Source organism: Mauremys reevesii, linkage group 4, assembly GCF_016161935.1.
Source record: "Mauremys reevesii isolate NIE-2019 linkage group 4, ASM1616193v1, whole genome shotgun sequence".
In the NCBI taxonomy this organism is placed as follows: Eukaryota; Metazoa; Chordata; order Testudines; family Geoemydidae; genus Mauremys; species Mauremys reevesii.
In genome coordinates this window covers 149,232,023-149,256,516 of record NC_052626.1, presented here as the reverse complement: position 1 = coordinate 149,256,516, position 24,494 = coordinate 149,232,023, and the positions used below count along the sequence as shown (strand labels likewise).

Here is a 24,494-nt window from a genome sequence, read left to right as displayed (position 1 = left end):
TGGAGAGACAGGTGGGGGAGCGATTCTGGAGTCATGCGCAGCAATAAAGCCTTCCCCCCACTCCAATGCCGTCCTTTGATTTGGTTTCTTTAGAAGAAGGGAATGAAACAAGGGTGAGAAAACGAGTGTGCAAGGTGCTGGCAGTGTGGAGCTACCAATGAAGGTGTGTGCGCCGGGAAGCGTCCGTTGCCTTAAAAACCTGTTTGGGGTTGGGGCCGACCCATGCCCCGCCCCCCTGGAATAAAGAATCCAATAGGGTGCTCCCAGGGGCGGGACTGGAATAACCAGCGGGAGGCGCGCCCTGTCCGTAAGCACAAAGTCCCGCCCCCTTGCGGAGGCTGGGAACCCAGGAGTCCGGGGCCGTGGGATCGGGTCCATAGGGATCCAAGCACAGAGACACGGGAAGCAAAGCCGATGTCCATGCGGAGCCGGAGGGGGGCGGCGGGCCGGCGAGAGGGGGGACGTCTCTAGATGCGGAAACTCTCCTCCTTGCCGTCGATGTGTTTCAGACGGAGGTACACGTCGGTGCCGATGCCCTGCAGGGACTGGATGCGCAGCGAGCCCCCAGGTACTCGGCGTAGGCCGGGAGGTCGGCAGCGGCCGAACCTGCGGCGGAGACAGACAGACAGACGGGGGGGTAATCACGTGGGACTTATAGACTGTCAGCTCTTTGGGCTACCGTAATACACCTAATAAATAACAGACATCACTCAGCACAATGGGTCCTGGGCCATGTATGGAGCGACTAGGTGCTACCAAAATACACCTAATAACGAGCAGCACATAGCACAACGGGGTCCTGGGCCATTACAGAGGCTCCCAGGCGCGACCATAAACACAGCTAATAAATAATAATACACACAACCTAGATGCCAACTGTGTGTGTACTCAAGAACCCATGGGGAAAAAATAGAGGGTGTTCAGCATCCACCAGCCGCTCAGCTGTTTGGTGGCTGGCTGGAGGCGCTTGGGGGCAGAGAGCAGCCGGCGGTCAGGAACCTTGGGGAAGGGGTGGAGTGGGGGCAGAAAGAGGCGGAGCACCCACCAGGAAAAATAAAAGTCAGCACCTGTGCACACAACTTATTGTAAATGGCCAACACGGAGATGCTGTGGTGGTCCTGGACTGGGAAGCAGGACTCCTGGGCTGTGTAGGAGGGGAGTGGGGTCTAGTGGGTTAAAGCAGGGGGGCTGGGTCTCAGGACTCCTGGGTTCTATCCATCCGCTCAAACCTCCACCCTGTTTAACCATTTCTGGGAGCAGAGACTCCTGTTTGTGGAACCAGTGGCGGCGGGGCAGAGCCACCGGGACCCATCTGATGACTCGTCTTTCATTGAAACACACGGGATGAACAAACTGGAAACTGACAAAACGTTTGACGTTTCCAAAACAACGACGTTCCAATTTCCCCGTCTGAAACCCCTTCTACCTTTGAGCTAATTCGACTGATCAGCTGGTGGAAACGGGTTGAAATCACAGAAGAGTCGGGCAGGAGAGGGCATCAAATCCCACCCCTGCGCTGAGGCAGGACCAAGTAAACCTAGACCCACCCTGACAGGCGTTTGTCCCACCTGTTCTGAAAAGCCTCCGATACTGCACCCTCCGCAAACTCCTAGGAAAGCTGTTCCGAGTCTGAACTAACCTTAGCGTTAGAAAGTTTTTCCTCAGATCTAAACCAAGCGTTTCAATGGACCCAAATCAGGGGCGGAGGGAATCGGCTTTTCGATACGTGGATACTGTCAAGATTTTTAATTCGCGGACAGTGAAACTCCTCACACTCTCAGCAATATTGGCAAGACGGGGACAATCTGCTCCTGCCCAGCTGGGTGGATCCTGGCTCAGGACCCGTCCAGGATGCCCCGTTGGCGGAGGATGCTGGGAATGCAACCACGAAGCTGGCGTCACTACAGCTCAAAGCACCAGACTCACCCGTGCATGGGGCCCGACTGGCCGCTGTTGACCATGTCCACCATGTTCCCGAAGAGGGTGTTCATGCGGGGGTCTTGGGCGCTGGACTCTGCCGTGGTGAAGTGATAATCCGTCACCTTCTCCAGGTGCTCGTGCGGGATCCCGCCACGATCGAAATCCTATTGGGGAACAGGGTCCACTCAGTACCATGCAGCCAATAAACCACGGCTCACCCCACTTCCACGCATCTAGCTGGTCCCCATCTGGGGCAGGATCACCTGTTCCCGACGGAGGCGCCCCATCCGATCCGGGACAACATTTCCCCTTTCTTAATTTCACCCCTTGCCTCAGCGACCCGGCGGATCCGCTGACGTCACCGGGCGGGATTCCAACCTAAGCCGGCTGTTCTGACAGCGGCCGTACCTGATGATCAGGTCGATGTCGTTGTTGGCGATGGTGATGACAATGTCGGGCACGCGTTGTGCGGAGTGTCAGGTGAGATTCCATGGTGGCTCTGGGGAAGGAGAGTGAAAAATTTAGCCTAAAATCGGGCCCGCCTATCCGTCCAGCGCTCCCTAGAGAAGGCCCCAGGTCCATTCCCTGCCCCTGAGCCAGCCAGTCCTCTGCCCTGGGGCTGGATCAGAGCCAGCGCCCCTAGAGGAAAGGCCCCAGGCCCCATTACTCGCCCCGAGCCAGCCCCATTGCCATGTACTGGGTGGGCGGGAGCTCACCTCATGGCGTTCTTGAGCAGCTCCGGCGGGATGTAGTCGAGGGCATGGGGATGAAAGGGAAGCGAGCAGCCACATGCCCATTGATCCGCACCAGCGGGCGTTCCCGTACTTGTGCTCACAGAGCGCCTGCACCGGGAAAGGGGAGGAACAGAGCATTACCCAGGCTGGGTCAGTCACTCAACCTCCCACCGCACCGGATCAATCCTGATTCCAGCTCCCCTGATCTAACCCACCAAACACTCCTCCCAGAGCTGGGAGAGAACCCAGGAATCCTGGCTCCCAGCCCCACCCCCACGCTCTAACCACTAGACCCCACTCCTCCCAGAGCTAGGATAGAACCCAGGAGTCCTGGCTCCCAGCCCCGCTGTTCTAACCACTAGACCCCACTCCTGTTTATACGGACAGATTCCCCTTCCATTCAGGATGAATGAACATCCCCAACATGTCAGCCATAGCTCAGGGAGTTCCCTAGATACACGCAGCAGCCAATCATCTACCCTTAAAAATCCATTCATAAATCTGGGATGATTTTAATTTGTCGAGCTCAAACACATCTCAGCCAGTTAGTGGTTAACCAAGAACAGCAGGAGCTCTGCAAGCCACGACTGAACCGGAGAAGGAGCCACCCCATACGAATCCACCTGCAGATCCAGCGGCGACACTTTGTGGAAGAAGAAATTTCTCCGCTCTCCCTCCATGCTACACTTAAATCATAACAGGGTGAAATGTAAAGGGTGTAACTCTGGGCTGAGTCCAGAAGGTGGCACCACAGACCATCATGATTCCTTACCTAGCAAAATCCACCCATTTCTCAAGGATTTTCTTTGGGGAGAGACGGGTGCAGATGATTCCCACGAAGTCCGGCTGCCAATCAGAGAGACACCAATCAGGCAGGACTTTAACACATGTCCCGTGCCCCGCCCCCCTGAGCCAGCCAGTCACACGCCCTGGGACTGGAGAGGAGCCAGCGCCCCCTAGAGGGGAAAGGCCCCATGGCCATTCCCCACCCCCCTGAGCCAGCCAGTCACACGCCCTGAGACGGGCAGAGCCAGCGCCCCTAGAGGAAGGCTCCAGACCCAAGCAGGGCGGTTCCATAATGGATTATGAATTCCCGGGGCCGACTCTAATCCGTTGGGGCAGCCAGCTGTGTCGCGTGTGTTGCCCGTTCTAAAGGCGGCAAAGCACCGAGGAATGGGAGAGCAGAGGCCAGGCCGTACCTTTTCCTCGTGCAGCGCCAGGTGATGGATCGCCAGCATCCGGATCCCCAGCCGGGAAGTGAGCGTCTTGTCTAGGAAATAGCGGATGACCTTCTCGTCCTGACATGGGAGGAGAACGGCAGCGAAGGGGTTAACAAGACAACAGCTTAACAAAGAGGCAGCGAGGCCCAGTCGGGAGAGCACCCAGGGACCTGGCCTGCTGGGTGATGTTGGGTAAGTCATGTCCCGCTTGAGCCTCTGTGTCCCCATCTATAAAATGGGGATAAGATACCAGCCTCCTTTGTAAAGCGCTTTGAGATCTACGGATGGAGAACACTCGTTAAGTACAAGAATCGGTTCTGTACTGACACCGAGGCGACACACAGAACCAAAGCCAAAAACTGCCGTATGGCTCGGACGGAAATGGTTACTTATGAGCAATAAGCAGGAACCAGAGACAATAAATGGATACAAATTTTAAAAAGCTTAAAAACAAACATTGATATTCTCCACGGAAACCGCAAACAAATAAAAATGGAACTCCATACGCCTAGACGTGAACGAGTGGCTTAAAATATTGAATGATTCTTGAAAAAGAATCATAAATGCAATCAGTGTAATGGGATTTAATGAGCTAACACAATCCAAGAGAAAATCAACAAGAATCAATAAAAGATTAGTACAAGATGAATACTGGTAATCTGAAATTAGCATAATCGTGGGAAAAATACAGAAATCATGATTATTAATCCAAAATAATAATACAAGCATAAGGAATTAATAACGGATAATAAAATATGGATTTACCAGTTAGTAAAATATTAAATTACAAACACAGAACATGATCATTTAGACAAAAGTAGGTGGAATATTGACAACAATACTGAAATGATGATCATTAGTCATCAATATTAACAGCCGTACAAGGTACTAGCACAACTGATCGCTCTCAATAATAATTAATCAGCAGTAACTAAGCAGTGACAGTGCGTGTTATGATCATTCAAGTGCTCATGAAATACTTTTCATGAATCTCACTTTACAAAGGATGGTATTCATCTCATTTACCGATGGGGAAAACGACACACCAATAGGGGACGTGACTTAACCAAGCTCACCCAGCAGAGTGCATAGCAGAGCTGAGAATGGAACCCAGGAGTCCTGGCTCCCAGCCCCCACTCTAACCCACTGGGCCCCACTCCTCTCAGAGCTGGGGAGAGAACCCAGGAGTCCCGGCTCCCAGCCTCCCCTGCTCCAATGCACTAAACCTCCTCTCTCAAAGCCGAGATAGAACCCAGGTGTCCTGGCTTCCAGCCCCCTTGCTTTAAGCTCTCTCACAATCCCAGCCCCCCGATACCTGGATGTGTTTGCGACACTCCCGCAGCCCCTCAGCCAGCAGCGTCACCACGTCCTTGTGATCATCCAGCAGCTGCCGGACCAGCTTGCAATACTGGGCTTCTGCCTCTTGGTCCTTGATCTGGGAGCGGGGCAGAACGGAAGAGACATGAACCGGTGTGAAGTCACTGCCCCTGGAGGTAAGGCCCCATGTCCATTTCCCCACCCCTCTGAGCCAGCCAGTCCCCGCCCAGGGCCAGATCAGCAGCGCCCCAAAGAGGAGAAGGGCCATGCCCCAATTCTGCCAAACAACCAGCCTATGGTAGATGTATTGTGACACCTTAGCTATATAGACCCAAATCCAGAACAGCAGAGATCCGAGAGAGAGAGAGAAAGATGCACAAGGATGGATGGAGGAATCCATTCAGTTGAGATAGCTGGATGGTGCATACAGAGATGGATGGAGGATGGATCCAGTCGACATAGATGGCTGGTGTGTACAGGGATAGATGGATGGATGGATCCAGCTGAGACAGACAGATAGCAGGTAGGTGGCTCATGTCTAGATGGATGGATGGATAGATCCAGTTGAGATAGACGGATGGCATGCACAGGGATGGATGGAGGGACTGACAGATGGATGGATCCAGTTGAGACAGCCGAATGGCGTGTACAGGGAGGATGGCGTGTACAGGAGAGATGAAGTACTGTGGGGCTGGATGGATGGAGATGTAATAACCTACGTTATCCTCATCCTCCCAGCAGATACTCTACCCTTCGCTCGATTGGTCCAGGCCCAGGATCAGTTGGCGATGGGGGAAGCGAACGTATAACCTGTTCCCGTATTTTAACTAATCCTTTGTGTGCTGGGGGCCACGGGTAACTGAACACTCACCGAGGGAATTCGCTCCAGCATCTGGAAGGCTCGGATGTACAGCTCATGCTGAAAGACGGAAAAAGCGAATAAAGCGTAAAGCGAGGCACAGAAACACTGACTGGCAGCAGGATTCACCTGATAGAGCTCAGGAGTCCTGAGGAGACTGGGCAGGAGTGGGGATAGTGGGATACAGCAGGGGTGGCTGGGAGCCCGGACTCCTGGGTTCTATCCCCAGCCCTGGGAGGGGAGTGGGGGCTAGTGGGTTAGAGCAGGGGTGGCTGGGAGCCCAGACTCCTGGGTTCTATCCCCAGCCCTGGGAGGGGAGTGGGGGCTACTGGGTTAAAGCCGGGTGGCTGGGAGCCAGGACTCCTGGGTTCTCTCCCCAGCCCTGGGAGGGGAGTGGGGGCTAGAGGGTTAGAGCAGGGGAGGCTGGGAGCCCGGACTCCTGGGTTCTCTTCCAAGCCCTGGGAAGGGAGTGGGGGCTAGTGGGTTAGAGCAGGGGGACGGAAGCCAGGTCTCTTGTGTTCTTACCCCACCCACACTACAACCAGCAGCTCCCCCCCGTGTCCCCTCCCCCCTCACGGTGTCCCTCAGCTGTGCCCCCGCTCAGGTACGTACCACGTGGAGGATGGTGGGGTTGCAGCCGAGGATGAAGGGGAGGCTGCGGAAACCCTTGATGCGGTGGGCGATGCGGACGGGCAGCTCACGGTGAAGGTAATGGGCACTTTTCTACAGGAGGAAGAACTCAGAGTGTAACTGACCGGGGTCAGGGGAGAGTGGCCAGAGCAAGGGGGATGGGAGCCAGGACTCCTGGGTTCTGTCCCCAGGTCTGGGAGGGAAGAAGGGTCTAGTGGTTAAAGCAGAAGGGCTGGGAGCCACGACTCCTGGTTTAATCAAGCTAAAGAGGTAAGGTGCTGATCCTACATCTGTGCCTAATTCTGTTCTTCCTCCTTTAATCCCGACCCCGTAATCAACCAGTCGAATTCTCCTTCACTTTCTGTTTTAAACTGCTTTGAAGAAAAACTGCACAGCTGTTCCCCAGCTGCCCCCACCCCAGAGGTGGCTGCTTCTCAGTGCCGGGTGAGTCGTGCTGTGCAGAGACTGGGATGAAGATTGCTACAATCCCATCAGTTCCTTTAACAAGGCAGGACGTAACATGCCGGCGATCTGCCTGGAAACAGCCAGCGAACCCTCAGGCCTGGGCAGACTAGAGAACTACTGAGCAACAAGTGTGTCAGTTCTCAGCTGTACACACAATAGGACAGAACCCAGGAGTCCTGGCTCCCAGCCCCCCCGGCTCTAACCCACCCGCCCCCACTCCCCACAGAGCTGGGATAGAACCCAGGAGTCCTGGCTCCCAGCCACTGCTGCTCTAATCCACTAAACTCCACTCCCTTCCCATAGCCAGTGAGAGAACCCAGCCGTCCGGGCTCCCAGCCCCCCGCTCTAACCCACTAGACTCCACTCCCCTCCCAGAACCCGGCACAGAACCCAGGAGTCCTAAGAGATCCCAGCCCACAGTCTGAATGAGGCACAGGCTGGGTGTGTCCTGGCAACTGTCCTGCTCAGGAGGCTGGCACCCATCTGTTGGCGTCTTCAGGGCTGCTTCCATCCCTCCCTCACAGGACCCAACCTGCAGCCCGCAGCTCCTCCCCACCAATCCCAGTAGAGTTAGAGTCAGAGTGGCCGGGAGCCAGGACTCCTGGGTTCTCTCCCTGGCTCTGGGAGGGGAGTGGGATTTAATGGTTAGAGCAGGGGGCTGGGAGCCAGGACTCCTGGGTTCTATCCCAGGCCTGGGAGGGGAGTGGGATCTAATGGTTAGAACAAGGGGCTGGGAGCCAGGACTCGGTTCTATTATTAATTCCTGCGTGACTGTGTGATTCCCCGCCCCCGCTCGGTGCCTCAGTTTCCCCAGCATGTATAACCGAGATAACACTCTCATCCCATCCAGTACAGGGGAGTTCATTTTGAGCTCTCCGATGGGCCAGGTGGGGGCCTGCCGGGGGACTTACCAGGAGGTGGCTGCCATCCTGTGACCGTCCCGAATACAACATGGTGGTGGGCGTCAATCTCACGGACGGCTGGGGGAGAACGGAAAAGAGGCGGATGAATGTAGGGGCCCGAGCGCCCCCTGAGGGCAGAGGGGGGAACCGCAGGCGGCGCGTGGCAATACAGCTGTGGGGCGCGGCCTCGCCCAGGTGGGGCATGGGGGGTGGGTCTGTGGGTTGTCCACAGGAACAGGAGAGAGAGAGGGAGTGTCAGATGGGGAAAGAATGGGACAGGAATGCCGAGAGAATGAAGGAGGAAGAAACAAAAAAGGAATGCGAGGGAAAGTGGATGAGGAAGAAAGGAAAGAGCAAGAGGGAGAGAAAAGAGCAAATGAGAAAGAAAAGGAAGCCCAGGCGGCATGATGCAGAAATCAAAGGAGGCGAGAGTGAGGAAAGAATGAACGAGACAGGAAGAAAAAGGAGAGAAATGGGACTGAATGGGGAACAATTGGGTGGAAGCAGAAATGAGTGAATGAAGGAAAGAAAAAAGTGAAATTGAGAGAGAAGAATGAGTGAGGAAGAAACAAAAAGGAGGAGAAAGACTGTGAAAGAAGCAGAGCAGAGGGAGAGAAACGAACTACAGGAGGAAGAACGGAGGAGGAGGAAAGAGCTTGATTCCATTCTTCCGGGGACCCACACACAGGGCTGGACACCCCCTGAGCCAGGGGACCCACAGGGGGCTGGACACCCCCCGAGCCAGGGGACCCCACGTGGGGCTGGACACCCCCCCTCCCCAGGGGACCCCTCCATGGGGCTAGACACCCCACCTCCCCAGGGGACCCACACACACAGCTGGACACCCCCCGAGCCAGGGGACCCCCAAACAGGGCTGGACACCCCCCGAGCCAGGGGACCCCCAAACAGGGCTGGACACCCCACCTCCCCAGGGGACCCCACACAGGGCTGGACACCTCCAAGCCAGCACATTACACACACACACACACCAGCCAAGTGTCATGGGATTCAGGAAGGGGCAGTTCGGGGGAGGAGGAATTGGAAACCCCATCTCAGCGAACGCCACCAGGCTCTGACACAGTGGGGGATCCCAGGCTAGATGGGCCCGTGGGTCTGATCCAGGTGGCAGGGCAGGGGCGGAGACGGGCCCTTGGGGGAACCCCAGACTTGGTCGTGCCAAACACTTTCGCTGCCAGGAGGCACATGGGAGCCCAGACCTGCTGCTGGGACCAACGCCCCAGATTCCCCGGTGATGAGCCAGCACCCGCCTCGGGATGCAGAGCAGCTACAGCCGTCCTGATGCCTTCAATCTGCAAGGCCTGGGAGGGCCGTGGGGATAATGGCTCCCGTCCCCCAGCCTGTTCCCTTGTGCGGCTGTTCCCCAGCTGCCTCGCCCCAGAGGTGGCTGCATCTCAGCACCAGGCGAGCCGTCCTCATTCCTCAGAAACTGGGCCTCATAATTCAGCCCCGTCTTTTAATGGCCCGGGGCCCAGGATCTGGGCCTCCCCAGCTGAGGTGCGGACTCTTTAGAGGGAAAGAACAGGAGTTGCCATGGATACCTAGACAACCGAGAGGGTTGCCACGGCAATACCGCTAACTGCCTAGCAACAGGGAAGGGGCTTTCAAAGGATGCTCATTGGAAAAAACAAACAGGAAATCAAAAGCAGCGAATGCAATGAGGGGGTGGGGGGCTTCAGATCGGCCTCTTCAAGGCTGGATCAGAGCCAGCGCCCCCTAGAGACCCCGTGCCCCATTCCCCACACCCCTGAGCCAGCCAGTCCCTGCCCTGGGGCCAGATTGAAACTGGCGCCCCCTAGAGGGAAAAGGGCCCTTTAACGTCTGTCTCCAGTCTATTTCACTAAGGGCTTGGCTACACTTACAAATTTGCAGCGCTGCAGCAGGGTGTGAAACACACCCTCTCCAGCGCTGCAAATTGCGGTGCTGCAAAGCGCCAGTGTGGTCAAAGCCCCAGCGCTGGGGCGCGGCTCCCAGCGCTGTCCGTTATTCCCACAGGGAGGTGGAGTACGGACAGCGCTGGGAGAGCTGTCTCCCAGCGCTGGCGCTTTGACATAGCGCTTCAGCGCTGCGCGGCAGCGCTTTGAAGTGCAAGTGTAGCCAAAGCTTAAACCAGATTAATACCTGCTGGACTGGCAATGCATCCCTTCTTCCGTGGCACGCGTGTGCATGTTTTATTTGCCAGCGCTGAGATTAATATTTAACTCCACTCGAGTACAGGGGACGGGCGCTAATTCTTCAGCAAGTCGCCTGGTTTCTGAGTAAATATTTGGCAGCTGAACAGTGGCTCATGCTGCCAAGCTCCGTCCCGTATACCTGCTGTTCCCGCCCCTGCCCCTTCCTATTTAACACACTGGGACCGACTTACCCCACTGCACAGCCATTGGACCAGGGAATGAATCTGCTGTCTCAGCGTGGGGGAGATGAGCCAAGAGAGGAACAGATGACTCACATACAAGAAACGGGTCGCCCAGCACGGAGATGCAGCCACCTCTGGGGTGGGGCAGTTGGGGACCAGCCATGCAGCGAGGCCATAGGAGGTTGGCCCAGCTGGTGCTGAGATGCGGCTGACTCTGGGGCAGGGCCCAGCAGCCAACCAACACGGGTGGTGCGCAGGGCTTTGGGACAGGAAGTGAAAAAGAATCCTGTGTCCAACTGAAAGAGCAGAAGGGAATTTGGGAGAGTAGAGTGGAGCCACCGGAGCTGGAATTTGGCCAGGATCCAAGGATGAATGAGCCCCACCCGGCGCTCTGCAGCACAGCGCCCCCTAGCACCACACTGAGGCATTGAGGCCAGCTGTGAAAGCCCTCTCCCACACTCCCTGCAGCACAGCACCCCCTAGTGCCGCTCACTGGGTTTGCCTCAGTTTCCCTCCAAGCACTGAACGTCCCCTCTGGGAGGGGAACAGGCTGAGTGAGCCAACGCCCCTCACCTTCTCTGCTGCGACGTCAATGGCTGACTGGTTGTAGAAGGAGGTGACTGTCTTGGATCGCTCTCGGGCCAGCTCCACTTGGTGGTTATCCATGACAGAAGTGGACCGGTACCGGAGGGCGGGGGACAGGAGCCGGTGCATGGAGGGGGCCCGGTTCCCCGTTCCCCCCAGCTCCATCCTCAGCAGCGCTTTCCACAGCATCTTCCTGCCTTCACAGACACCTGGAGGTGAGAGACAGGAACACTCAGAGCAAAGCTGGCACTGGGATGCGGCTGCCTCTGGGGTGGGATAATGGGCAAACAACCAGACATAACACCACACAGGGATGGCTCGCCCGACGCTGAGATGCACCGACTCTGGGGTGAGGCAGCTGGGGGGGAATGGCTGCACTTAGTGAGGCGGTCTGGGCAGCAACCATGGGCCCAATCTTGGTTAGAAACTCTCAGCTGCTCTCATAATAGACCGTCTCTGGAAGTCACTTACCTCAGGTGAACTTGGTTATTTTGTGGTGGTTTCCTTCCTTGCCAACAGCCGGGAGCGCCGTTTCCATCTAAAAGAAAAAGAGACACGCGGTGGGGATTTCACATCCTCACGAAGAAAGAATAATTCACCTCCAGGACTCCTGGGTTCTGTTCCCCGCTCTGCTCCAGCTTCCTGGTGGCATCCCGGGCCAGCTGCACCTATCTGGGCCTCACTTTCCCCATCGGCACAACTGGGAGACTGGTCCTGCCTCTGTCTGTTTGCATGGCAAATGCTTCCAGGCAGCGACTGCCTCTCACTGGGGTCTGCGCAGCGCCAGGCATGATGGGGCCCCCGATCTCAGGCAGGCAGAGGGTCTATGCAGCCTCCGGCGTGACGGGGACCTTGATCTCAGCTGGGGCGCAGGGGGGTTCTGTGTAGCACCCAGCATGATGGGGGCCCCAAACTTGGTCAGGGTAATAACTTCGGGGTGTACTGAGAAATTCCAAAAAAGAGAATGTGTGGAGTAAATGACAGACAGAAGGGATAGATAGATAGATAGATAGATAGATAGATAGATAGATAGATAGATAGATAGATAGATAGATAGAGGGGGTATCTGGGGATGGATAGATAGATAGATAGATAGATAGATAGATAGATAGATTGCGCTGTTTAGAGATGGACGACTAGCTACAGACAGACGAGAGAACGGATGCAGAGGAGATAAACAAAGAGACTGACAGAGAGATCAGAAAGTGACCAAGCCACCTGTTGAAGTGCTGGGGGCGGGGAGGGGGACACCTGGACAGATCACTGAGGGCCTGGCTAGAGAGAGAGCAGGTTATAGAGAACCCAGGGTGACGTGTTGTGTCCTTGGCTTGCCGGATCTGCTCCCTGTGGAGCCCAGCCAGCCACAGAGCTGACAGGGAAGAGCCCAGGGGACAGAAATGCAGAGAGAGAGAGAGAGAGAGAGAAAGAGCCAATCAGTGACTGGACGGAAGAAGGCCAAGCACCGACCTGCGCCCGAGTGGAAGGAAGCCCTGGCTCCCGGTGCCCATGGAGCGGTGTCTCTGCCCGAGTCAAACATCCAGTGTGGGGTTACACGTGCCCCACCACCACCAGGCGCGCCCCATTGGTCCCATCCATCCCCGCCCCCATTAGCCAACACCTCCCGCCCCCCGTGACACCGGCTGCCGCAGCCAACCAAGGAGCACCCTGCCTGTCAGCCCAGCGGGGCCCACGGGTTGGGTTTGTGCACTAGCATCTGGACTGTGCTGCTGAGGGGTGAGGAGGGCATCAGAGAGCAGATGGAGGAGTCAGACAGCCCAGGGACGGCCAGACATCCTGGCATGGAAACCCCAACGCAGCAAACGCCACCAGGCTCTGACACAGTGGGGATCCCAGGCAGTGGTCCCCAACGCGTGCCCGTGCGCCCGCCTAGTGCCCAGCAGGAGAGAGCCACGGCCCCGGGCCTGCCGGGACAGAGAACTCAGGGCTGCAGACTGTGGGCACCGTGTTCTCAGCCCTGGCACGCTGGGCTGTGGCTTGCCGAGAGAAGCCGCGCCCTCAAGACCTGCCAGGACTGAGAACTCCTGGGCTGCAGGCGCCGGTGTTCTCTGTCCTCCCGGCTTCTCTCCGGCTTCTCCGCACTGCCCAGAACTCGCACCAAAAAAAACCCAAGAAACAAAAACAAAAACAAACAAACCAAACCGCTCCGACTCTGCAGAACGGACTGAATGCCGCTCCGTAGCACGTGCTGCCCCAGCCACGTGCTCGCCCCACTGGTGCCTGGAGCCGGCCCTGCATTATGTGAGTAACTGTTGGCGCCCGCCACACTCTTCTGAAAACATGAATGTGCTACTGGCCACAAAAAGGTTGGGAAGCACGGCCCTAAGGGCAGGCAGACAGACATCCTAGGGATGGACAGACACCATAAGAACAAGCAGACAGACATCCTATAGACAGGCAGACATCCTGGAGATGGACAGACGGATGCCCTATGGATGGACAGATGGACAGGCGCCCTATGGACGGGCAGACAGACATCCTAGGGACCTAGGGACAGACAGCCAGACAGAGAGACATTACGATGGACATGCCAGGGAAGGATGACAGACAGACTGACATTCCAGGGACCTAGCGATGGGCAGACACATGGACAGGGTCTTCATTCCCAGTTCCCGCTCCAGCAGCCCCCAACAGCACCCCAGCCGAGCTACCCTTCCTCCACTCTAGGTCAACTCAAGCTGCTGCTGTGATACACACCCCCTCCCCACAGTCAATCCCAGATCAGGCAGGGGTGGGGGAGGTCACAGGGGGAACCTTTCCTTCCGGGGCCCCGGTTCAAATCCCAGGAGCGGCCAGACGATGGGGCCCCTGCCAGGCAGACGTTTGGCAAGATGAATTTGGTGGGTCTGGGCGTCACCCCAAGGCCAGCAGAGAGGCCTAGGGCTAGAAAGTGAGGAGAGCCTCATGGACATGGGGTTATTGGTGTGGGGACAGAAGCCAGGAGTCCTGCCTCTCAGCCCCAGTCCCACGAGACCCCACTCCTCTCAGAGCCGGGGATAGAACCCAGGAGTCCTGGCTCTCGGCCCCACCTCCCAGCCCCATGAGACCCCACTACCCTCTCAGAGCCGGGGAGAGAACGCACGGGTCCTGGCTCTCGGCCCCACCCCCCCAACACCACGAGACCCCACTCTCTCGGAGCCAGGATAGAACCCAGGAGTCCTGCCTCTTGGCCCCACCCCCGAAACCCACGAGACCCCACTCCCCTGTCAGAGCCGGGAATAGAACACAGGAGTCCTGGCTCCCAGCCCTCTGTAGCAGACATGGGTGGTCGGATTTACCTCAGGCCACTGGTATTTAGCCCTGGCGTGAACCACGCACAGATGAGAGGATCCAGAGAGATGCATACCAGGCCCCACCCCAATCGCTCCGTGCCACCTCGCCACCCACAGAAGAGCAATCTGCCACCAGACGTCAAAGAGGAGAGGAAAAATGTCAGGACTCCTGGGTTCTATCCCCAGCTCTGGGAGGGGAGTGGGGTCTAGTGGGTTAGAGCAGGGGGGCTGGGAGCCAGGACTCCTGGGTTCTATCCTCAGCTCTGGGAGGGGAGTGGGGTCTAGTGGGTTAGAGCAGGGGAGGCTGGGAGCCAGGACTCCTGGGTTCTATCCCCAGCTCTGGGAGGGGAGTGGGGTCTAGTGGGTTAGAGCAGGGGGGCTGGGAGCCAGGACTCCTGGGTCCTGAGGCTATCCACCCACCTTGTCCTGGGTTTGGAACAGCTGTTACCGCGGCCCTCTGGCAAAGCAGCGATCACACTAGCAGCAGAACAAGGCTCCGTTTGTCTGGCTGGCGCGATCGGACTGCGAGCGCTCTGCAAACGTGCATAGCAGCCTTGCCTGCCCCCCGCCCCCACCCTGTCCTCAATTCACCCCCAGCAGCTACGCCCCCTGGGGATGGTCTCTAGCACATGCAGGGGAGCGGCCATGTTCCCACAAACAGCCTGTTCAGGAACAATGATTTCAGCCTCCCACTGCTCCCCAATATACAGTCCCACGCTGATGGAAGGGGGTACTGTGTATTGGGACCCCACAGATCTCCTTAGCCTTCTGCACTGGGACAGGGCAATATGGGAATAGTGATCAGGGCCATATACTGGGTATAATGCCTGCTCCGAGGCTACTATGGGGCCAGACAGGCTTCCCCAAGCCCCAGGTGAGCTTGGAGGGGATACCAGCCCTAGACAGACCGTCTAAGGCATGTGGCGCTGGGCCAAGAAGCCACGGTCCATTTAGGCACGATGCTGCATATAAGGCCCAGATGGCCTCTAAATTACCCCTTGTGTTCGCAAGCTGCCGAAACCTCTCCATCGCCAAGTTCCAACCCAAACAGATCGCAGGGCTGTGGGGGGTTAGTGAGTTAGAGCGGGGGGGCTGGGAGTCAGGACTCCAGGGTTCTCTCCCCAGATCTGGGAGGGGAGGGAGTGGTCCAGCGTGGTGCATTTCAGGTCTCGTCCCAGGGTGCCCGTATCAGGGGCAGATACGTGCCAGGCCCCCAGGACAGTCCAGCACCCCTAGCCCGGGCTCTTTGCACTCCAGAAGGCAGAGCAGGGGGCGGCGGAGCCAGGACAGGATAACAGGAGTCCAGCCCTGGATGTACAGCACAGGCACCTGCCCCAACACGGCCAACTCACCGGCATCAAAGCATCGCAGGCGCATCCCTGGCACCCAGCTCCACCCCTGCAGACCCCTCTCTAGGGATGGAACCCAGGCGTCCAGGTCCCAACCCTGCCCCCACCCCTCTAACCACTAGACTCTGCTCCCCTCCCAGAGCTGGGGATGGAACCCAGGCGTCCTGATCACCCAGCCCCCGCCCTGCTCTGACCACTAGACCCCGCTCCTCCCCCTTCCCGGGCCGGGGATGGAACCTAGGTGTCCGAGGCCGGACTCGAACCGGGGGATCAGAAACCCCAGGGCCCGTGTCCCCTCCCCTTGCACCACATGGGGAACGCAGGGCATGGTACAGTCCCAACCCCCGCCGCCACAGTGGTACGTTCTAAAGGGGGCCCTTACCGCCAGGTGCGGGGCCTGCAGGGTTCCACTCTGGGGGACCGGAGCGAGCCAGCTGCCGGCGCTGCTGGAAGGGCGGGGCGAACACCGCAGCCACCGCGCAACCCGGGAGCAGGGAATCGTGGGAAACGTAGTCCCGGTCGGCAGCCTTCCCTAGGCAAGTCAACAGGAAAGAGCCTTCTGGAGAACTACAAATCCCAGAAGGCTATGCGGTGAGAATGAGCTTCCTGAGCGGCTGGAGGCGCAAAGCCTCATGGGGAACGTAGTCCCATAGGGCATTTCCATGCAAGTAAATGGGAAAAGCCTGCTGGCCTGCCTGCAGTTCCCTGCATGCTCTGCAAAGGGAAGAGGCACCTCCTGCATTAAAAAAAGCAGTGCATCATGGGAGGTGTAGTGTTGTAGTAAAGGAAACTTCTTGCGCAGAAATCACTAGGAGCCAGGACTCCTGGGTTCTAGCCAGAGCCCTGGGAGGAAAGCGGGTTTGATCTGGAAGCCAGGACTCCTGGGTTCTTTTGTTCATTATTTCTACTATAGAAAAACCTAGAGGCCCCAGGCTCGGAGCAGGGCACTATTATGCAAGGTGCTGTACTAACACCTAAAAGGCCATTCCTGCACCAAAGAGGAGGGGATGTTTAAAGGTGGATGGGGGCTCACTGTAAAAGTTGTGGTGGTTTGCAGCAGGCTTCAGGACAGGTATGCAAGAGACAAAGGTGTTTTGATTTCTAGAACTGCTTTTGATGTCATGTTTTACAATAGTGTGTAATAGCAGATAGAGCCTGTTCCAAAAGGGAGGTACCTAGGAAGGAAAATGTGGTTATCTGATTCATATGTGCATTAAAAATCTTAACAAGAACGTTGTCTAAATATATGGTTACGAGCAAAGGCCAGTTTGTACACAGGTGGCTCTGACACTTGAAATTCTTTTAAAAAACCACTCAAATTATTATGGATTCTGTCATTTACTTCTTTGATGTGCTACCTGGAAATAAAGTGCCAGAATCAATCCTGTGAATGAATATAATCCCAACACAACTACATGCAGCTTTATTATTACAACCAAACCCTGTGAGGTTCTGATCGAAAAACATCTCTCTTTATTTTAGTGAAAATGTTGTTTGGAGCAAAGAAACAGTGTTTGCAGAATCACATTCCTTTCCCCACTAAAAGACAAACAAACATGTTTTGTGTAGAGGTCGGCATGGATACCCTTGGGTTTTAATTACCCAAATCTCTTGGGTATAAATTATTAGATAAACGACTCTGGATAAAATATAGCAACAATTCTGTTGTTACCACACATTGGTGGCAAGCGTAATTTAGACATTTTTTAAACAGTTTTAATATTAATATTGGAGCTTATTAATCACAGGGCAATTTAGCCTTCTTAGTGTAGAAAAAGTCCAAACTTCTTTGTCTTTTCACCATTGTACAAAGCTAATAACAGGTACACTATTTAATTAACTTAGTTTAAACATAGACTGTCCTTGAACCGCTTTTCAGAAAAATAAGTAAAAAGCCAAATAAAATCCCAAGGCCTAATGAACATATTTGCAAATGCCACGCTGACTTTTGAAAAAGTGAAAATCATGGGAGAACAATTAAGGTGAAGGGTCAAAGACACCCGTTGGTTATGTTAAGGTTTGAAAGTTTGGAAATAAACTACTGCACACACATTTTGAACCCACTCCCTGCAAAAAATATAAATCCTGGAAGAAATGGGGGGGGGGGCACATGATCCCACCCCTGACACGTTGCCTCTGCCGAAGGGCTTAACAGCAAGTTGCACTCACCTCTTCCACTGACCTGCTGTGCAACCTTGGGCACATCCCTTCCCTTTTCTGTATCTGTTTCCTGATGTGTTAAACAACCATAATGCCATCTCACCGGGGGCACTGAAGATTAACTAACTTGAATTTGCAAATTGCTTTGAGATGGTAGGTGGAAAGACTGAAGGGAAGGGCAGATTAGACCTTCAGAGTCCCTCCCACTGACACGCAATTTAGGATTACGGCCAGCAACAGAAGATTTAAGGTCACGCTGGCCCAATTGCCCAGGCAGTGAAATTAAAACGTAGGGAAATCTGAACTCTATGCATCCCTGCGGCAAGCAGAGCTGACCTGTGGAACTCACCGCTGCAGAAAAGCAGAGCTCAGAGACGGCATTTAGGTGAAACGCACACTGAACATGGATGCTACGATCGGTCTGCAGTGAAAGAAGCCCCCTGGGAGCTCATGGCTCACCTCAGCAAGGCACCATAGAGGGGTTGCATCTTCCTATGAACCATCCCGAGCAGAGATGGGAGCAAAGCACCAGATTTACTCAGTCCATGGATCTGAGCCTGACCACTATCTATGCATCGCCTGGCTCCCAAGTTTCCAAAGGGTTAAATAACGAGACACCAAACGCACCCGGCTGCCTGTTGCTGAGAGTGACTTTATTTCAGCCACAAAATGCGCTTTTGTACACAATCAGCTGCAAACAGACAGCTCCAGCCGGTCTCTGCATGGGCCTATTGATTTGGTGCACAGTGCCACCTGCTGGTCAGTTGGCTAAAGTACCGCTGTCCTTGCAGCAGGGGATGTACAAGCCGGGGGATATGTAGGGCTGGACTGTGTTCTTGTTTACTCCATTCACACTGGGTTTATCAAGATCAGAATCCAGCCCCGCCTCCATTGATGTCAGTAGGGTCATATGTCTCTCACTCTCCCTCACACACGCAACTGGTCCCTGCTGGAAAGAATCGAGGTGGCGTGAGAGCAGCTCTGCCCCCTATTGGAGGTGATGAAACCTGAACTCCTGTGTGTGTGTCTCATACAGTCGTGTGCCATGTAACCATTTCAACCCACATTATACCAGCATTTTGGTTAAGCCAGAAATGGCCTCAGTTTGTGCGTAAAGGGTGATGGACCCAGGGTCGGATCTGGTTTGGCAGGGAGGGGGCAGGATACCAGGCTAGATGGGCCCCCGGCTGCTATACAAACAGGGTTCGTTATCACCACTGGAGTTCCAGGAGGGGGCTGGGCCGGGGCTCCCCCAGCCACGCTCACTGCCCCTTGGGCTTGGCGCGGCGCTGCCCGCTCCCGCTCAGGCAGACCAGACGCTTGTAGTTGAGGAGAAGGAGGGCGCCGTTGAGCAGGTAGGTGGTGACGCACACCAGGCAGAAGTCGTGCAGCACGAAGAAGAGGATGTAGGCCAGGTAGAGCGAGCCGGCGATGGAGACCATGGAGGTGCCCAGCAGGGTGACGGCCGCCAGGGTGCTGGGAGAGAAGCCTGGAGACGGTTAGAGACAGGGCTCGTTAGACTATCGGGCACCAGCCTGCCCCTGTGGGACGGGGTAGATACCCCCCAAAAACTTACCCAGCAGTGTCTGCAGGATGTAGAAGACGATGCCAAATAAGCTGTTGGGCTGATTAAAGACGCTGTGTTTCCCCAAGAGATCTTCCACCAAGCCGAAGCCACGGCCCCACCTGCAGAGAGAAACGGGGATGTAGAACTAGGGGCTAAAAGGTTTGCTGTGTACAGACAGCAACTCTCGTCTTTCACAATGTGGACTCTGCTCTAACCACTAGACCCTACTCCCCACCCAAGGCCGGGGAGAGAACCCAGGAGTCCTGACTCCCAGGCCCCCCTGCTCTAACCACTAGACAACCACTCCCCTCCCAAGGCCGGGGATTGAACCCAGGAGTCCTGACTCCCAGGCCCCTAACGCCTGCTCCAGCTGGGGGGGCAGGGAGCTCTTATTCCTGCAGCCCCTAGCACAGGGAGCTCTGTCCCCTTCCTATTTGCTGCCTCCCCCTTGCATTTTGATGCCTGTAACATATTCTGATGATAGTTCAATTCACACACCCCTGGCACTGAGGAACCCCACTGAGCTGAGGCTGGGGGGCCGCAGGGGTAGGCTGGCTCAGCTGAGTGGAACAGCCCCTGGGGCCCTAATAGGGACCAGACCGGGTTACACTGCAGCTCCCGTGGGCCCGGCAATTGCCAGCCGCTACGTAGGCATGAGCCCCTACATACGTGGCAGAAATAGAACACCCTGGCAATGATTGACAACGGCCCCCACCCATCACAGCGCAGCAGGAGGGACTGGTGGCCTAGGAAACGTTTTCATTGATAAAAGCTCCCCCCTTCTCTCACAGGAGGGAAGCCAGCTGTTTATCCCACAGCCAGATGTTTCAGGGTGTTTTCCACTGCGAGGGGAGGGGGGAGCACTGGCAGAATTGGCGTGTGTCTGAGGCACACGCAATCGTGCCCACTGACGCTAACACACGCACACAGCCAAACACGAGTCCTGACAGGATCAGAACTGGTGTTTCACCTCTGCCCCAGATTCCTGCATGTGTGTTTTTGACCGAGATCAGGGCCCTTATTATGCTGGGCAAACCTCCCCCGCCCTCCCCAAGTGAAATCAGTGCCCCCCCATGTGCCCAGTACTGCATGGACCCGACTTGCCCTTCCCTGACTGAAACTGAGACCCCCAGACACTGCATGGACTCCCCCAGCCAAAACCAGACCCCCCACTGCTCCAGGTGCTGCACAGACCCACCCCTCCCTGAGCAAGATTAGGGCCCACCATTGTTCCAGATGCTGGGCAGACACACAGTGAGAGAGGGTCCCTGCCTCGCAGAGCTGACAGTCTAAACAGACAAAGGATAGTTCTCCCCATTTTACAGAAACTGAGGCCCAGACGCAGCATCTGAGGCAGAGCTAGGAACAAAACCAAGATCTCCTGGGTCCCAATCTAGGGCCTCACTTCGTGGCCCAGTCCCCACTGGTTCTGTTGACAAGCCAGGGTCATTCCCCTTCCACCTCTCTCTGCCAGTGATAAAGCGTCTGTCACCTCTGCCCCATCCCTGCGATCTGGCTGTTTGCAAAACACTGAGTAAACTTAACTCTGGTTCTTTCCCTCCACCCCCTGCACTTCCCCCAGGAATATGTTCCCCCTCTACTAAAAAGGACAACAATTCACTCCAGACTCTTCAAAAACCTTTTAAAAAGAAGTTTCAAGGACCTCCAAATGAAATAAAAAGTAGTTTTTAGTGTTCACCTGTCCTCCAACTGAAAAGTAGTTTCAAGTGCCCCATTCCTGTGCCAAACGTTTGCTGTTTTATAACCACATTTCCCTATATTTTTTAAAAATGTTTCTTCCCCCCTCCCCCTCTGTTGGGAATATTTTGCTAGCTTGGCAGCTGGTAGTGTGGGAAGCTAAAATGTTTAGGTTTTTAGGAGATAGTGTGGGAAGCCTGAAATGTTTAAGTTTTCAGGTTGGGTTAATTAGGTTGTAAGTTTTATTATGAGAAGTTGGCCTTGGCTAACTTCTCTTTAGCAAGCAATATAAAATAATAAATTTAAAGCTGTCTAAAATAATGTTACCCTATAAAGTTATAGCAGTGCTTGTGTGTATTTTGTTAACCAATTAGCAACTGCTTGCTTGCCTGCTTCAAAAGTATAAAAATGTATGCTAAAAAAAAAAAAATAACTCTGCTTCCAATCACATTAACTGCTAAGCTTTGTCCACGTCCGCCATGCAACGCAACACCCCCCCACCTCAACTCCCCAGTCTCGGTATCCTTACAGTCGCTCCTAGAAGCGCCAAAGAAGGATCAACAGCCCACAGCGCCAGGAACTGTACAAACCAGGGCCAAGATGACAAACCTTGCCTCTGAGAGCTGAGCAAGAGCTCTGAGCTCCTGCGAAACCCCGTTCTAGCCACTTGGCTGGTGGGTCCGACTCACTGAGAATCGCCAGATTTGGGAAGCGGGATTCTCCCAGCTCAGACTGGCAGGGGCCCTGGGGCAGACTTCACCTTCCTCTGCAGCGTGGATCACCAGGGCACATCTCACCTAATCTGTTCCCTGGCATCGTGAGGGCATTGGGGGCCCCTCAGTTTTGCCTGTCCTCTGCCTCATCACTCTCAACACAGAGGTAATAGTAAGACTGACCGGCCTGCGCTCTCCAGGTCAGACCAGATGACCTCAGGGTCTCTCTGGATCTACCAAACAAACTGGGGGACCTGACAACACAAAGCACAAAGGGGACAGGCTGGAAACAGAGATGTCAGGTCATCAGCAGGGCTGAGGAAGCAGGAAAGGACTAAGTAGAGGACACAGAACCACAGGCCTCTCGCATGGAGTGGGAAAGCACATAGGGCCTAGGAGGCTGGGGTATGCCCCATGGGATAGGCATATAGGGCTGCAGCATGGCATAGTGGTGTGGGCACAGCACAGGGGGCAGCAGGGTGGAACACAGTGCATGGGATTGGGGCAGCAGAGCTATTGCATGGGGGGCTGGGGCAGTTGGGGGGCTATTGCACAGGGAGGGCAGGAACACGGATGTCACTGCACAGGGAGGCTGAGGAAAGGGGACTATAGCACAGGGGTGTTGCAGTAGGAAGCAGGGGTTGCAGTGGGGCGAGGGGAGTCATGCAATGGGGCCGGGGTTGCAGTGGGGAGGAGGAGTCATGCCATGGGGCTGGAGGTTGCAATGGGGCAAGGGAGTCATGCCATGGGGCCGGGATTGCAATGGGGAGAGGGAGCGATGCCGTGGGGCCGGGGTTGCAGTGGGCGAGGGTCATGCCATGGGGCCGGGGTTGCAGTGGGGCGAGGGGTCATGCCATGGGGCCGGGGTTGCAGTGGGGCGAGGGGGTCATGCCATGGGGCCGGGGTTGCAGTGGGGCGAGGGAGTCATGCCATGGGGCCGGGGTTGCAGTGGGGCGAGGGTCATGCCATGGGGCCGGGGTTGCGGGGCGAGGGGAATCATGCCATGGGGCCGGGGTTGCAGGGGCGAGGGGAGTCATGCCATGGGGCCGGGGTTGCAGTGGGGCGAGGGGGAGTCATGCCATGGGGCCGGCGGTTGCAATGGGGGGGAGTCATGCCATGGGGCCAGGGATTGCAATGGGGAGGAGGAGTCATGCCAGGGGGCCAGGGGTTGCAATGGGGAGGGGGAGCGATGCCATGGGGCAGAGAGTTGCAATGGGGCGAGGGGGAGTCATGCCATGGGGCCGAGGGTTGCAGTGGGGAGGGGAGTCATGCCATGGGGCCAGGGATTGCAATGGGGAGGAGCGATGCCATGGGGCAGAGGGTTGCAATGGGGCGAGGAGTCATGCCATGGGGCCGGGGTTGCAGTGGGGAGGGGAGTCATGCCATGGGGCAGAGGGTTGCAGTGGGGGGAGGGGAGTCATGCCATGGGGCAGAGAGTTGCAATGGGGCGAAGGGGAGTCATGCCACGGGGCCGGGGGTTGCAATGGGGCGAGGGGGAGCCATGCCACGGGGCCGGGGGTTGCAATGGGGCGGGGAGCGATGCCACGGGGCCGGGGTTGCAATGGGGCGAGGGGGAGCGATGCCACGGGGCCGGGGGTTGCAGTGGGGCGAGGGGAGCGATGCCATGGGGCCGGGGTTGCAGTGGGGCGAGGGGAGTCATGCCATGGGGCCGGGGTTGCAGTGGGGCGAGGGGAGTCATGCCATGGGGCAGAGGGTTGCAGTGGGGGGAGGGGAGTCATGCCATGGGGCAGAGGGTTGCAATGGGGCGAAGGGGAGTCATGCCATGGGGCCGGGGGTGGCAGTGGGGCGAGGGGAGTCATGCCATGGGGCCGGGGGTTGCAATGGGGCGAGGGGGAGTCATGCCATGGGGCCGGGGGTTGCAGTGGGGCGAGGGGGAGTCATGCCATGGGGCCGGGGGGTGCAGGGGGGGGAGGAGGAGTCATGCCATGGGGCAGAGGGTTGCAGGGGCGAGGGGAGTCATGCCATGGGGCCGGGGTTGCAATGGGGCAAGCGGAGTCATGCCATGGAGCAGAGGGTTGCAGGGGTGAGGGGAGTCATGCCATGGGGCCGGGGGTTGCAGTGGGGCGAGGGGGAGTCATGCAATGGGGCCGGTCCCCCCCGCGCACCTGGAAGTGAAGACCTTGGAGCAGCTGACGGAGGGGCTCAGGTCGCACATGGCCCGGTAGCCGGGGTCCCGCTCCCGCGAGGTCTCCACGTGCAGCGCGTACACGGAGAGCGCCAGCCCCAGCGCGCAGAGCACGAGCCGCAGCGCCCGCTCCCAGCCCGGGGCCGCCATCGCTCGCTGCCACCGCGCGCCGGGCACGGGCTCGCCCCCACTGGCCCGCGCGCCTGCCAATCAGCATCCGGCGCGAGCCCATTGGCTGTCCCTTCAGGAGGCGGGAAGGGGAAGCAAAGGGTTCTGGGACTTGTAGTTTTATGTACCCAGGGGAGAAGAAGTGGGAGCTATGGAGCTTATGGGATGGGGTGGGATCTAGTGGTTGGAGGAGGGGAAGTGCCTGGGAGAAAAATGCAAGGTCCTACACCTAGCAACAAGGCATGCCGGCCACACCTACAGAATGGGGAAGTGTGTCCAGGAAAGCAGTGACTCTGACAAGGATTTAGGGGCCAGAGTGGAGAAGTCACTCAAGATGCAGCAAAGAGTCTTGTGGCACCTTATAGACTAACAGACGTTTGGGAGCATGAGCTTTCGT

At 56.6% G+C, this 24,494-nt stretch overlaps 1 protein-coding gene and 1 pseudogene across 1 annotated transcript; both read right to left on the bottom strand.

The window, feature by feature from the left end:
* Positions 1-351: 351 nt before the first annotated feature.
* On the bottom strand, positions 352-14,815 carry LOC120403316 (annotated as a pseudogene).
* A 3,662-nt stretch (positions 14,816-18,477) lies between these two features.
* Positions 18,478-24,127, bottom strand: LOC120403351 (vitamin K epoxide reductase complex subunit 1-like protein 1). The gene is made up of 3 exons (XM_039534343.1): positions 23,910-24,127; positions 19,382-19,491; positions 18,478-19,294 (listed from the first exon to the last, which is right to left on the bottom strand). Exons 1-3 carry the CDS (start codon positions 24,077-24,079, stop codon positions 19,068-19,070), a joined length of 507 nt encoding a protein of 168 aa, XP_039390277.1. The 5' UTR covers positions 24,080-24,127; the 3' UTR covers positions 18,478-19,067.
* Positions 24,128-24,494: the final 367 nt, after the last annotated feature.

Coding starts and splice junctions, on each gene's coding strand:
- LOC120403351 (XM_039534343.1), bottom strand. CDS start 24,079: ATGGCGGCCCCGGGCTGGGAGCGGGCGCTGCGGCTCGTGCTCTGCGCG. Junction 19,492..23,909: donor TCCAAGGTCTTCACTTCCAG/GTGCGCGGGGGG, acceptor TTCTCTCTGCAG/GTGGGGCCGTGGCTTCGGCT. Junction 19,295..19,381: donor CATCCTGCAGACACTGCTGG/GTAAGTTTTTGG, acceptor AACCGTCTCCAG/GCTTCTCTCCCAGCACCCTG.